The sequence below is a fragment of the Wolffia australiana genome, chromosome 9, assembly GCF_029677425.1.
Source record: "Wolffia australiana isolate 7733 chromosome 9, ASM2967742v1".
NCBI lineage: Eukaryota > Viridiplantae > Streptophyta > Magnoliopsida > Alismatales > Araceae > Wolffia > Wolffia australiana.
Window position 1 is genome coordinate 679600 of NC_135843.1, and position 14627 is coordinate 694226.

Here is a 14627-nt window from a genome sequence, read left to right on the forward strand (position 1 = left end):
GGATTTAATATGTACCCACCACGTGTCGCCATTTGATTTGGCAAATGCTGACCAATCACAAGTATCATCAATGATTTGCGGCGTTAATCCTGGCAAAGGCATAAGTATGGCATCGTGAATCATGATGCCATAATGTGCCAATCACTATTTGATATCTAATGCACTTATTTGCAATGCTCGACGTGGACCAATGAAAAAAAGAGACTATTCAAATAGCAATAAATGTGATTCGTGGATCAAGATATTTCAATAACAAAATCATAAAAGAAAATTCAAGAAGCACATCGTACACGTAGCGCGCACGTGTACTGCCACGATCAATAAAAAAAAAAGATTTAGATCCTGATGTGGTGCACAGAAACACACACCATGTTAGGCAATCATAGGGGAATCTTCCCCTCTTTCATTAGGAAATAAAGAAAGAGAAAATAAAGTGACATGGCATGATACAACGCGTGGCCACAACATGATTAAATAAGAATGAAAAAAATGCATTCTCGGAACATGTGATTGCCAAAGATGAGGTGATCGCACCTATGACTATTTTCTGGTGATTGGACGGCGTAACTGAAAACAGAAAAAGACAATGTGTCAGCATCGATGACAAGGAAAGAGAAAATGGACGGCTTGGATTGTGCAAAATTCAAAGTGTGATATTTGACTATCTAGAGGACTGATTGAGTTGAAATTTTCAGAGATGCTTCATCTTCCTCTTTCCATCCATGCTCTCTGATCTGTAAATAGAGGTCTGGATCAATGTCAATCCTCAAACTTTCTGCCTTCTCATTTGAGTGAAATGAAAGGTAGTGAACTTTTGAGATCCTTCAAGTGAGTTCTTGGTGCCTTGGGTGCGGGATGAAGCAACAGAGAAGACGGGGGGCTTGCCTGCACTCTCAAAACCACGATCCTATCAGAACGTAAGGATCGAGGATAATCATCTTCACCTTACGTTGTTCTTTATTGACATTGTTTGTAGCTTAGTTAACTTCCACTACACATCTCGCTATTCCATCACCTCCATTCGTTCACAAAATCACATCTTACAACCTTGACATCATCACGTTATTGTTAACTTGTCAATTATCAGATTTGACTTCTTTCTACCCCATTCCCATCATGCGTCACGTCATCGTTATTCATGCATTCACTTGCTCTTCTCAAACTCAAATGATCACTATCTCCTAACTACTCTCCTCAAATTACTATCACTATCATGTCTCATATTTTCTCTTCACTTGATTTCATATTTAGAGCGTATCTCTTCTCATCTCGATAATTACCATATTAAGAATATTAAATCATTGATCATTGTTCCCTGTGGAGACGATGAGTACTCATTGCTAGCTAAGATTATTGAGTGCAGATTTATACTTTATTGAATAATCTGAATACTAATAATGACGAGTTAAAACCCTAATTGTGATATTATCACCCAATAATAGTATACAAATCAAATATGGAGTTTGTGAAATTGGCTCCTAAACTACAGCATACCATACAAATTAATACATTAAAATATGAGTATTTTATATTTAGATTTGGATTAAAATGATCATATCTTCATGTGAAAATAGTTTTGATATTAAACTGAGGCAGCTTCATAGTTTCCCATTTTGCATACCTGCCCACGTTTTATTAGAGGATTGCTAAAAACCTGATAAAATTATCTTCGTGATTTACCTCCAACTTTGTTCTCCAGCAATAATGAAGGCACCCAAAGACAGTTTGCATTAAAAGTTTTGTTCTGGTGAGTTGTCTTATTTGTTTACTTGATTCTTAATTGTCTTATGCAAACCATAAGGCTAGGACAGAATATACAAGCCCTTGTTTGAATCAAGAGCATCATTCGAATGTTTTTCATTGCATAAAAATACAAAAAATAATAAGGATCTCGTAGTAGTCTGATATTTGTTTTTCTCATCATCACGACCCGTAAATATCATCTTCTCTCAGATCTTGATTATCCTCATCCGCAAAAAAATCAGTATCTTCTAGAACATCTCACTTCATTCACTCCTATTCTTCTCACCAACTTCACTCTTTACTATTTCCCCAATTGTTCGATTTTACCAAAACTATATCAAATTGATAAAACCTATTATGTGGTTAAACCTCTTACTCCATACTTGGGAGTTCATTGTGAAGATGAGTTTCATAAATATTAATGCCTAAGTCATATTTTAATACAATGACCATAAAATGGACTTATAACAGCATCATTGCCAGGGAGGTATCTGTCTATTAGTTTCAATTGTAAGATGTTTAAGAATTATTTTAAAACACATTTTAGTTCTTTTAATTTTTATTTATCTAATTTTTAGATATTCTTAGCTAGCTTGAAAATTTATAATGATTGTCTTGAGTTATTTTATTTTATAAATGTTAGGAGGTCCATACATCCTACCCTAGTTATCCTAAACTTAGAAGAGAATACCTCAAGTCTTGAGCCCACCCCTGGAAGTTCAGAAGGAGAGATCAACATAATTGAGCAAAAGATGGATCAAGGTCAAAACTGAGCCCAAAACTAACCAGGAGATCCAAGAGTTAGGAGTACCAAGTTGAGGGATATTCTGACTCATACGAGAGCTAAACCTGTACGAGAATAACTTCTCCTTATGTAGACATTAGTAGATATTTTGAAAACTAGAATCGGAAAAGCTTATCCTGGAAATATCACTGTACACAAGTATTCGAATACTCTGATATGATATTTCTTTTAAAAAACTTCTACTTAGCCAAAAATTCTGTGCGTTAGGCATTAAAAGTTTTCATAATTAAAATTTTACTACTCCTTTCCACCAAGATGATAAAAAAAGTTTCATAATGTTTAACCGTATTTTTTAAAAACATCATGAAATGCATGGAATTGATCATACAACTTTTATGCACATTTAATAAGTTATATAATTACGTTAAACATGTACTTTAACTACGTACTTTGAATCAAAATGAAATAGATTGATCTTAACTGTTAAGGAATCTTCCTGAGTTAATGTGCTGACTTGAGTGTGGAAAGGAAAGACTCGACAAAACATTAAATAAGATATTTCATCACAAAATACGTGGGGACACATTCTTCCATTGAAAGCCTGTATTTAGAGTCATCCTACTGATCTGAAGATTAATAAAATTGAAAAAAAAAGTCAAAAATTCATAATGAGCATCTGAATAAACAAATCAGGCAAAGAGTCACATGTGAAGTATAAAGCACAAAGAGAGAAAAAATTGGGAAAATAAAAAAAGACGAAGAGTGAGAATGCAGAGAGAAAGCAAGAGATATAAAGGTAGCAATATATGGTGGATTGACATGATGCATTTATTTTTGGTTTGTTCATTATGTTTTCATGGTTCTCATTGTAACTTATACATACTGACGCAGCTAAATAAAAATAGATGTTGACATCCTAACAATACTTGTCAACATTAAGAATTTTCCTTGCTTCCACGTCAAGCAAACATTCATGTATTTAATTATAAACTCATTCAAATCGCTTTGAATGGTTTTGTAACTACCCTTGTGAATAGGGAGACATTTACAGAAAAACTGTGAGAGAGAATGAAAGAGTTTGGCAATGAGAGAGAAAATTGAGAGATAGTGAGGGGGTGTCTCTGAATTTTAGAGAGAGAGAGATATTGATAGAAAAACATGGCTGTGGTAGACTATGAGAAAGAAAAAAGGTGTCTGAATTTCCGTTTATGTGACAGCGACATGCGTGCACAGAGGGAGAGAGAGAGTGGCTGAGAGAGAATAAGTGAGAGAGAGGATGAGCGAGAGAGAGTCAGAGGGGGAGAGAGAGATTGTATGAGAATGAGGGTTAGAGAGAGATAGAGAGAAAGAAAGACTGTGAGAGTGGCTGAGAGTGACACTGTGTGTAAGTGAGAGAGAGAGAGAGAGAGGCTGTGGGAGGGGTGGTGAGAGAGAGAGGATGTCTGGGAGAGAGAGAAAGAGGCAGAGAGAGAGGGTGAGAGGGAGAAAGATGCAGAGAGAGGATGAGAGGGAGAAATAGGCGAAGAGAGGGAGAGGATGATAGAGAGAAAAGGGAAGGTAGAGAGAGGGTAGGAGAGAGAAAAGGGCATAGAGACTAGAGAGACAGGGTGAGAGAGAAAAGGGCAGACAGGGGGAGTGTGTGAGAGAGAAAAGTGCACAGACGGAGGATGGGAGAGAGAAAAGCGGAGAGAGAGAGAGGGTGGGAGAGAGAGAAGGGCAGAGAGAGAGTAAGATAGAGGGTAAGAGAGAGAAAAGGGCAGAGAGAGAGAAAGGGTGGGAGAGAGAAAGAGGCACAGAGAGAGAGAGAGAGAAAGGTTGAGTGAGAGAGAGGGGTTGTTCGAGAGAGAGAATGAGGCATACAGAGAGAGAGGTTGTGTGAGACAGAGGGGTTGTCCCAGAGAGAATGAGGCATGCAGAGAGAGGCTGAGAGAGAGAAAGAGACACAGAGACTCAGAGAGAGAGAGGTTGTCTGAGAGAGAGAAAGAGGCAGAGAGAGAGAGGTTGTCTGAGAGAGAGAAAGAGACACAGACTCAGAGAGAGAGGTTGTCTGAGAGAGAGAAAGAGACACAGAGAGATAGAGGTTGTCTGAGAGAGAGAGAGAGACACAGAGACTCAGAGAGAGAGGTTGTCTGAGAGAGAGAAAGAGACACAGAGAGAGAGGTTGTCTGAGAGAGAGAAAGAGACACAGAGAGAAAGGTTGTCTGAGAGAGAGAAAGAGACACAGAGACTCAGAGAGAGAGGTTGTCTGAGAGAGAGAAAGAGGTAGAGAGAGAAAGAGACACAGAGAGAGAGGTTGTCTGAGAGAGAGAAAGAGACACAGAGAGAGGTTGTCTGAGAGAGAGAAAGAGACACAGAGAGAGGTTGTCTGAGAGAGAGAAAGAGACACAGAGAGAGGTTGTCTGAGAGAGAGAAAGAGATAAAGAGAGAAAGAGAGAAAGAGACACAGAGAGAGGTTGTCTGAGAGAGAGAAAGAGATAGATAGAGAGAGAGAGAAAGAGATATACAGAGAGAGAGAGAGAAAAAGAGACACAGAGAGAGAGGTTGTCTGAGAGAGAGAAAGAGACATATATAGAGGGAGAAAGAGACATAGAGAGAGATAAAGAGACACAGGGAGAGAGAGGTTGTCTGAGAGAGAAAAATAGACACAGAGTGAGAGAGAGGTTGCCTGAGAGAGAAAGAGGCACAGAGAGAGAGGTTGGTTGAGAGAAAAGAGAAGAGAGAGAGAGAGAGAGAGAGAGAGAGAGAGAGAGAGAGAGAGAGAGAGAGAGAGAACGGAGAGAGCCGGAGAGAGAGAGAGAGAACAGGAGAGAGGCTGGTGGTCAATAGGAAGACCCAACTTTGACACGAGGGCACACCGTTGCGTGCAAACGTGCCCAACCAAACCGCTTTCCCCAATCGGCAGGGCGGTGGAGTCCTCCTTTCTACACCCCGAATAAAATAAATAAATTAAATAATAAATAAAATAAACCCCCCCAATCAATTCCGTAACAATATTTACACATTTCCCCTTCTGACTCCCCCATCGCCATCAACCCCTCTTTCTACAAATCAAATCCAGCCGTCCATTCCACTATCATGCCTTCCAAACCTTCCCTCAGCCCCCTTTTGTCGTTTCTCGCGGTCCCGTCCTCCGCCGGTGACTTTACCCCTCTCACCGACCCCCATTTTTATATTTTCGTCCTTTCTTGCCACTTACCCTCTTACTCTATTAATTCGCTTATCCACCCTTCGTACGACCTCTCTCTTATTTTCCGCCACCTGGTACTGACGTGGCCGCCCCGCAGACCTTTGCAGACGTCATCAATGCTCTCCAATCTAGACTTACACGTCTCACCCGCTGATAAACTTTTACGTACGTTTTTGCCCCTATACTTTTCTCAATGATTAATTTACTCCGAGGATTTCGTAATATTGTCCAACGGGCCCCAGAAGAAATCAATTACGGACCGACCATCGCTGCAGCCGATCGTGGGATCGCAACCGTCCAATTCTGATCGGACGCCCTCCGTTTCGCGGATGACCGATGGTGACTCACCGGGCCCTGTCACGATTAATGGGCGACATACGGACCCGTTAAAGGCCCATTAACGCGTACTGTACACGCCTTCCTCCTGACGTGGCGGTTTGCATGAAATCGACCTATGAAATCACGATAATACCCTTTGTAAGGATTAAAAAATGGCGGACAAGTGAGGGCTATTTAGGATAATTATCGAAGTGTGTAGGAGGCGTTTTGCCACGAGGGCACGGGTCCACGTGGGAAGCTGATGTGGCGGCCATGTCAGCCTTGATTGGGCCCACCATTTTCTCCGCCTTTAAATACAGACCCTTCTTCCTCAATCCGCTTGAAAAATCTTCTATCCGTTCTTGCTCCCAGTGTGCACGCAAGCTCCGGCCATGGCGATCACGACTCCCGCTAGATAATCTCTTGAGAAAGGAGAAATAAAGTGATGACCTTATTCGTTGAATCAGGCATGGCCAACGCCAGCTCTGGTGATCCGCCGGCCGATCGCCGGAAAACGAGATATCCTCTCAGTCACGATTTTCCCGAACGCTTCTAGGGCTAATCGTTCGATCCTATTCAGATGTGGTTTTTTCGGATCATCTGCATGTAATTTCTTGTTCGGAAAGCTTGATTTGTTCGAAATTTTCGTTGTCGGAGTTCGATCGGGAGATTTTGATCCAAATCGAGCTTTCACGATGCCGTTTCCGCTTAAGATTCAACCGATCGACGTCCCGATCCCGATCGAGGTGTCGAAATCGGCGCCGGCGTATAAGTTCCGGCTGAAGAGGTTCTTCGAGAGGCAGCTGAGGCACACGTCTGCGGACAAGGAGAAGGAGCCGCCATTGGAGTTCGAGCCGAGCTCGCAGTGCTTGGCTGGAATGGTACAGAACTTCATGGAGTCGTACGAGCGGCCTCAACCTCCTCCCCCACGGCGATGTAACTGTTTCAATGGCAGCTCCGACGATCTCTCCGACGACGAGCTCGATTTCGGTGACGTCACCGTCTCCTCTTCCTCCCACGGCGACTCTCTCGACCTCCTCAAGGTTAATCCAATCTCCTGCCTTTCTACATCCTCCCATCCACCGATCGGTTTCTTTCACGATTGTCATCCTTCAGATCTCCGTCAACCGACGGATGTTCCTTTGTAACTTTCATTTCTTTACTTTTTTCCTGTTGATCGACCGAGGATCTATCAATCATTCATTCGAACTGGATCGCGATTTTCGTTTCTGTTGATCGATCGAAAATCGACATTTCTTTTCTTTTTTCTGCCGATCGATCGAGGATCTATCGATTATTCACTCGAGTTGGAGCGCGACGTGCTTTTCTGTTGATCGATCGAATCCCGATACTTCTTTACGTTTTTCTGCTGATCGACCGATGATCCATCAATTATTCATTCGAAGCGACTTTCGTTTCTGCTGATCGATCGATTATCGATATTTCTTTACTTTTTTTCTGCTGATCGACCGGTGATCAATCAATCGATCATTCGTGTTGGATCACGACTTTCTTTTCTGCTGATCGGCGGATGTTCAACCATTCGGTCATTCGAATTCGATCGCGAGTTCTTCTGATTACAGACTGATCAATCTACCAATCAATGGAGTGATTTCTCGACAAATTAAACTCGATCCTGTATCCTGCAACAGAGCTTAGCGCCCTGCGTGAGCGCGGCGGAGAGAAATCTCCTGGCGGACATCTCCAAGATCCTGTCGGAGCAGAAGAACAGCAGGAGAAGCGAGCGGAGGAAATCCGTCGTGGACGCGCTCCGCAGCCTCGGCCACGACGCGGCCGTCTGCCTCTCCCGCTGGGACAAGTCCCCCGCCGCTCCCGCCGGTAACCCTTCTAGAACCTTCTCGATCATTCTAGAACACTCTGGAAGCTTCTGGAACCTCGCAGGGGAGTACGAGTTCGTGGAGGTGGTGTTGGGGGGGGAGAGGGCGATCGTGGACTTGGAGTTTCGGGCGGAGTTCGAGATCGCGCGGTCGACGAAGGCGTACAGGGCGGCTTTGCAGGCGTTGCCGGCGGTGTTCGTGGGCGGGGCGGGGCGGCTGGCGGAGCTTGTCGACGTCATGTCGGAGGCCGCCCGGCAGAGCTTGAAGAAGAAGGGCCTCCACGTACCCCCCTGGCGCCGTCCCGACTATCTCCGCTCCAAGTGGCTCTCCCCCGCTCTCCGCACCTACCCTTCTCCGCCGCCGCCGCCTCCGCCGCCGTCTTCTCCGCTGCCGCTGCCGCCGCCGCCTTCACCGCCGCCACCGCCGCCCTCTTCTCCGCCGCCGCCGTCTCCGCCGCCAACACCGTCTTCTTCTCCGCTACCGGCGGCGCCGCCGTCTTTGTCGATGGCGGTGGCGGCGCCGCCGACTTCTTCGTCGGTGGCGGCGGTGAGTTCGAGGGGGGGGGGAGGTGTAGTGTAGTGACTGACTGAGCCTTTTTTTTTTGGCTGAAGAAATTGTCGCCTTTTTTTGGAAGGTGATTTGACTGTAATACCCTAACGTGGACACCTGTACACCTTTTTTTGGTTCTTTTTTTTTTATAATGGAAATTATCCCATCTTCGAAGACTATATTTTCGTGAAGAAATTTTTGGAATATAATTGGATTTTAATACCCCTAAAGTGGACACCTGTACAACTTTTTTTGGTTCCTTTTTTTTCTAATGGAAACTATCCCATCTTCGAAGACTATATTTTGGTGAAGAAATTTTTGGAATATGATTGGACTTTAATACCCCTAAAATGGACACCTGTACAACTTTTTTTACTAATGGAAATTATCTCGTCTCCGAGGACTACTGGCTGAGTGAGCTTCTTTTTTTTTGGCTGTATTGCCTTTTTTGGAAGGTGATTGGACTGTAATACCCCTAAAGTGGACACCTGTACACCTTTTTTTGGTTCTTTTTTTTCTATTGGAAATTATCCCATCTTCTAAGACTATTTATTGGTGTAGAAATATTTGGAATATGATTGGACTTTAATACCCTTAAGTTTAACCTGTACAACTATTTTTGGTTCTTTTTTTTTACTGATGGAAATTATCCCGTCTCCGAAGATTACTGGCTGAGTGAGCTTCTTTTTTTTTGGCTGAAGAAATTATCGCATTTTGGAAGGTAATTTGACTGTAATACCCCTAAAGTTGACACCTGTACACTTTTTTTTGGTTCCTTTTTTTTTCTAATGCAAATTATCCCATCTTCCAAGTCTATTTTTCGGTGAAGAAATTTTTGGAATATGATTGGACTTTAATACCCCTAAAGTGGACATCTGTTCAACTTTTTTTGGTTCTTTTTTTTTACTGATGGAAATTATCCCGTCTCCGAAGACTACTGGCTGAGTGAGCTTCTTTTTTTTTGGCTGAAGAAATTATCGCCTTTTTTGGAAGGTGATTTGACTGTAATACCCCTAAAGTGGACACCTGTACAACTGTTTTTGGTTTTTTTTTTGCTAATGGAAATTATCCCATCTTCAAAGGCTGCTGACTGAGTGAGCTTCTTTTTTATGACTTTTTTTTTGGAAAGTGCTTTGACTGTAATTGCCCTAAAGTCGACTTGTACATCTTTTTTGGTGTTTCTTTTGCAAATGGAAGGGAAATTGTCCCATCTTTGAAGACTACTGATTGAGTGAGCTTCTTTTTTGCCGGCTTAAGAAATTATCACCTATTTTGGAAAGTGATTAGACTGTAATACCCATAAAGTTGACACCTGCGCAAGTTTTTGGTTTTTTTGCTAAGGGGCATTGTTCTCTTTTTATGGCTAATAAAATTATTACCTTTTTAGAAGGTGATTTGACTGTAATACCCCTCCTAGAGTTGTCACCTGTGCAATTTTTTTGGTTTTTTTGCTGAGAGGAATTATCCTTTTTAAGGCTGAAGAAATTATGGCCTTTTCAGAAGGTGATTTGACCGTAACACCCCAAAAATTGACACCTGTGCAAGTTTTTTGGTTTTTTTACTAAGAAGAATTATCTTCTTATTATGGCTGAAGAAATTATGGTCTTCTTAGAAGGTGATTTGACTGTAATACCCCTAAAGTTGACGCCTGTGCAAGTTTTTGGTTTTTTTTGCCAAGAGGAATTATCCTCTCATTGTGGTCTTTTTGGAATGTGATTTGACTGTAGTACCCCTAAAGTTGATACCCAGTGTTTGTACAACCGATATCCGTCCAATATCTGGTATCGAACAACCGATATCCGATATCTGGAAAAAACTGGGAAAGTGTCTGATATCGGATATCAGATATCAAATATCGGGCAATATCCGTCCGTTAGGTGTAGACGGATGTCGAGGATGGATATTGGAGGGGTAAGGATGATCTGGATATCAGATACCAGATATCGGTCTTTGATATCTGGATATTGGAGCCGGTATCCGGCATCCACTGAAATAAATTATGCCATCCATCTCATTCAACAATTTATTTATATCCAACGAGTTACGTTTTAATATGTTATCAACCTAGATTAATATATACAGTGTAATATTTTTATTTTCTTCCATATGGGATAACAGGATTTGCAGTTCACAATAAATTCGAATCCTGTTATCCCATATGAAAGATATTCAAAATCATGCGCTATATATATTAAATAAGGTATAATATTTATTAGATGAAATAAATACATTTTAATAAATATTTATTATATTGTTAGCCGGTTATTTATATAATATATATTTATGATATTAATACTTTGTCTAATCAATAAGCCCAAAATTTCTTTTTTCTTCCATATGGGATAAAGTATTATGAGTTTGTTAAACTCGGAATGATGCTGTAATCCCATATGGAAGAAAAAAAATGTTCGACTTGTATATATTTAACGCACCACTTAATAAATTAAAAGCTCTAAATACCCTCTTCGGCAAGTTGATTCGTCTAGCGCTCATTACTAATGAATAAAAAATATTTTTATAAAAACCCTCTAAGTTGGGTATCGGAATCCGATATCCTACACCAATATCCAATATCGTCATCCGCCCCCTTGAGACAGAGGCGGATGATGACATGGAGACGGATATCGATATCGGATATTGACACTATAGCAACCGATATCCGATATCTAGATATCGAAAGAAACGGCTACCGAAAATTCCCTTTCCGGTATCCCATACAACATTGTCCCGATACTGTCATCCGGTATCAGTATTGGGACGGGCGAACACTATTGACACCTGTACAAGTTTTTTGGTTATTTTTTGCTAAGAGGAATTATCCTCTTATTATGGCTGAAGAAATTATGGTCTTTTTGGAATGTGATATGACTGTAATACATCTAAAGTTGACACCTGTGCATGTTTTTGGTTTTTTTACTAAGAGGAATTATCCTCTTATTATGGCTGAAGAAATTATGGTCTTCTTTGGAATGTGATTTGACTGTAATACCCATAAAGTTGACACCTGTGCATGTTTTTTGGTTTTTTTGCTGAGAGGAATTATCCCCTTATTATGGCTGAAGAAATTATGGTCTTTTTGGAATGTGATTTGACTGTAATACCCCTAGAGTTGACACCTATACAACTTTTTTGGGTTTTTTTGCCAAGGGAAATTATCCCCTCTTCGAAGACTACTGACTGACTAAGCCTCTTATTATTTTTTGGCTGAAGAAATTACTCCTCTTTTTGAGAGGTGATTGGACTGTAATACCCATAAATTGACACCTGTACAACTTTTTTGTTTTTTGTGCAAATGAAAAATATCCCCTCTTCAAATATTCGCACGTGCCTAATGACGAGTGGTCGGTGGGGCCCACTTTTGCGTTATGCCGTCAGCTGTCGTCCCGGAGTACTTGTGGGCGGTGAGGTTACCGCGGGCGATGGGGACGTCTACGGAACTCCCGTCACCGCTCGTCTCATCGAACCTGTTTATTTTCAATATTTACTTAAAGAAGGTAAAGTCATCATTGCACTGAGCCCCGCGCGAAATCTAATTTTTCATAAATGCGAAAAACCGAATTAAATATTATTTTTAGCCTCTTCACGTTTCACACGTTTTCTGAGAAAAGGGCAAAAATTGAATTAAATCGTGGATTTACACTTCTCGATATATACGTATTACGCGACTTTATTTTTTTATAACTAGTAAAGATTCAGATTTTTGGAAAAAAAGGCATTAAAATTCGATCATTAAAGTGCGAAATGACGTTAGAGGTGGGGTCCACATTTTGATGTGCCAGGATCAGAATAAAGAACAGTAATGTCGGCACGATAATATTTTGTTTTTTTTCTTTTTTAGCACATAAAGGAGATAATGATTGTACTATCTGAGTATATATCTTATCAAACGATTAGGCGAGAAAATAGAAATAAATGCTTTTTACGCTTGACGGTTGGACGGCTGAGATTGGTCCGATCGTCGCTTTTATCTCTCGCTCTAGTAGCTACTTTCCGTTCTTTCTCTCTCTAATCTTTTGAAAGGGACGTGTATCTCTCTCTCAACAACTTTCCTTATCTGCGTGCATCTCTCTCTCTAGCTTCCTCTGCACGGCACAGGGAAGGGATGAAGTTTGACCGGATGGTCAAGCAAAAAATTAAGAAAAGACGTGTCGCTCTTTCTCTATGTCTCTAACTATATCTCTATTAATATTCTCTCTGATGAGGGGGATAAAATACGTGAACACAGATTTTTACGGCATGGGTGAATTATCCTCTTCTCCACTTGTTCCCTAGTCATCATGCCCTTTCTCTCTCTCTCTCTCTCTCTATCTCTCTCTCTCTCTCTCTCTCTCTCTCTTCGTTCTTTTTTTCTCTACCTCTCTTCTCTCTGTCTATTGTCTACATTTGCTTCTCTCTCTCTCTCCATCATATTCTCTCTTCTATCTCTGTCTTCGTTTGCTTCCCTCTCTTCTTTCTCTGTCTTCATTTGCTTCCGTCTCTTCTTTCTCTCTCTTTCTATTCTATTCTCTCCTCTTTCTGTCTTCATTTGCTTCTCTCTCTCTTTCTGTTCTATTCTCTCTTCTTTCTCTGTCTTCATTCGCTTCTCTCTCCTTTTTATTCTGTTCTCCCCTCTCTCTTTCCATTCTATTCTCTTATCTCTCTCTCTCTCTCTCTCTCTCTCTCTTTCTCTTTCCATTCTATTATCTCTTCTCTTAATGTCTTCATTTGCTTCTCTCTCTTTCTTTCTGTTCTATTCTCTCTTCTTTCTGTCTTCATTTGCTTCTCTCTGCTTTTTATTCTATTCTCTCTCCTCTCTCTGTCTTCATTTGCTTCTCTCTCTTTCTATTCTTTTCTCTCTTCTCTTTATGTCTTCATTTGCTTCTCTCTCTTTCCATTCTATTCTCCCCTTTCTCTTTCCATTCTGTTCTCTCTTCTATTTCTATCTTCATTTGTTTCGCTCTCTTTCTATTCTATTCACTCTTTTCTCTCTGTATTCGTTTTCTTCTCTCTCTCTCTCTCTCCATTCTATTCTCTCTTCTCTGTCTTCATTTGATTCTTTGTCTCTTTCTCTCTTTCCGTAATATTTCTTCCTATATATATATCTCTCTTTCCATAATATTCTCTTATCTCTCTCCTTTTCCCTATCCATTCTATTATCTCTTGTCCATATGTTTCCAGTTGCTTTTCTTCTCTCTCTCTCTACTCTATATTCTCTCCATCCTATTCTCTCTTCATTTGCTTCTCTCTATCTTCATCCTATTCTCTCTTCTCTATTTGTATTCATTTGCTTCTCTCTGTCTCTTCCCATTATAGTCTCGCTTCTCTCTTTGCCTTCGTTTGCTTCTCTCTCTATTCTATTCTCTCCCCTCTCTCTGTCTTCATTTGCTTCTCTGTATCTCTTTCTTTCCATAATATTCTCTCTCATCTCTCTTTCTCTGTCTTTCCATAATATTCTCTCTTATCTCTCTGTTAGATCAATTTCTCAATTTATGGACAATTATGTGTATGTATATAATTGCATATTGTTAAGCTATCAGTCATAAGTCTCAATTTATATATGATTCACTTAATGACCGGATTAAGACATTTATAACAATTAAGTATGGTAATTAATTGTGTAGATGCTAAGTCTATCTTAATTTTAATGATGAGATAACTTAAGATAGACTAAAGAGGATTAAGTATCACCTCTTCCTATAAATAGGGGCCAGGTCATTGGGTAATATGGTAATTGACTTTTCTCCTGAGCATCCATTATTCAGAGAGACTTCCGGAAGTCATTTGGTATTGATTCAAAAGGCCTCCCCTCAAGCTTTCCACTAAGACAAGACACCATGGATTGAGGTGTGTTTTACATTGATTTACATTCACTTAGGATCTTCATCATCGTTGAGGATCGGCGCAAGCCTCCTACAGATCTAAAACTCTCCTTTCTCTCTCTCTCTCTCTCTTTCCATTCTATTCTCTCTTGTATCTCTCTCTCCATTTGCTTCTCTCTCTCTCTCTCAATGCTCTTTTGCCTTCTATCTCTGTCTTCATTTTGCTTCACTCTCTCTTTCTCTTTACATTCTTTTCTCGTCGATCTCTATTGTCCCTCTCTCTTTTCTTTGATTTCTTCTGTCTCGTCGATCTCTCTTCTCTCTCTCATCTCTTCACTTTCTTCTCCCTCTCTCTCCTCTTCATTTTCTTCTCTCTCTCTCTCTCTTTCTCTTTCTCTCTCCCTCTTTGCTTTCTTCTCTCTCTCTCTCTCTTTCTCTTTCTCTCTCCC

General features: G+C 40.8%; 1 protein-coding gene across 2 annotated transcripts; it reads left to right on the plus strand.

Moving 5' to 3' along the window:
• Positions 1 to 6329: 6329 nt before the first annotated feature.
• LOC144707528 (uncharacterized) lies at positions 6330 to 8559 on the plus strand. 2 transcript variants are annotated; one of them, XM_078580671.1, is made up of 3 exons: positions 6331 to 7036; positions 7646 to 7832; positions 7896 to 8559. In XM_078580671.1, exons 1-3 carry the CDS (start codon positions 6689 to 6691, stop codon positions 8408 to 8410), a joined length of 1050 nt encoding a protein of 349 aa, XP_078436797.1. In that variant the 5' UTR covers positions 6331 to 6688; the 3' UTR covers positions 8411 to 8559. The 2 variants fall into 2 exon arrangements, with proteins under 2 accessions (XP_078436796.1, XP_078436797.1); XM_078580670.1 differs by having other exon boundaries at positions 6330 to 7036; positions 7646 to 8559.
• The last annotated feature ends 6068 nt before the right edge of the window (positions 8560 to 14627 follow it).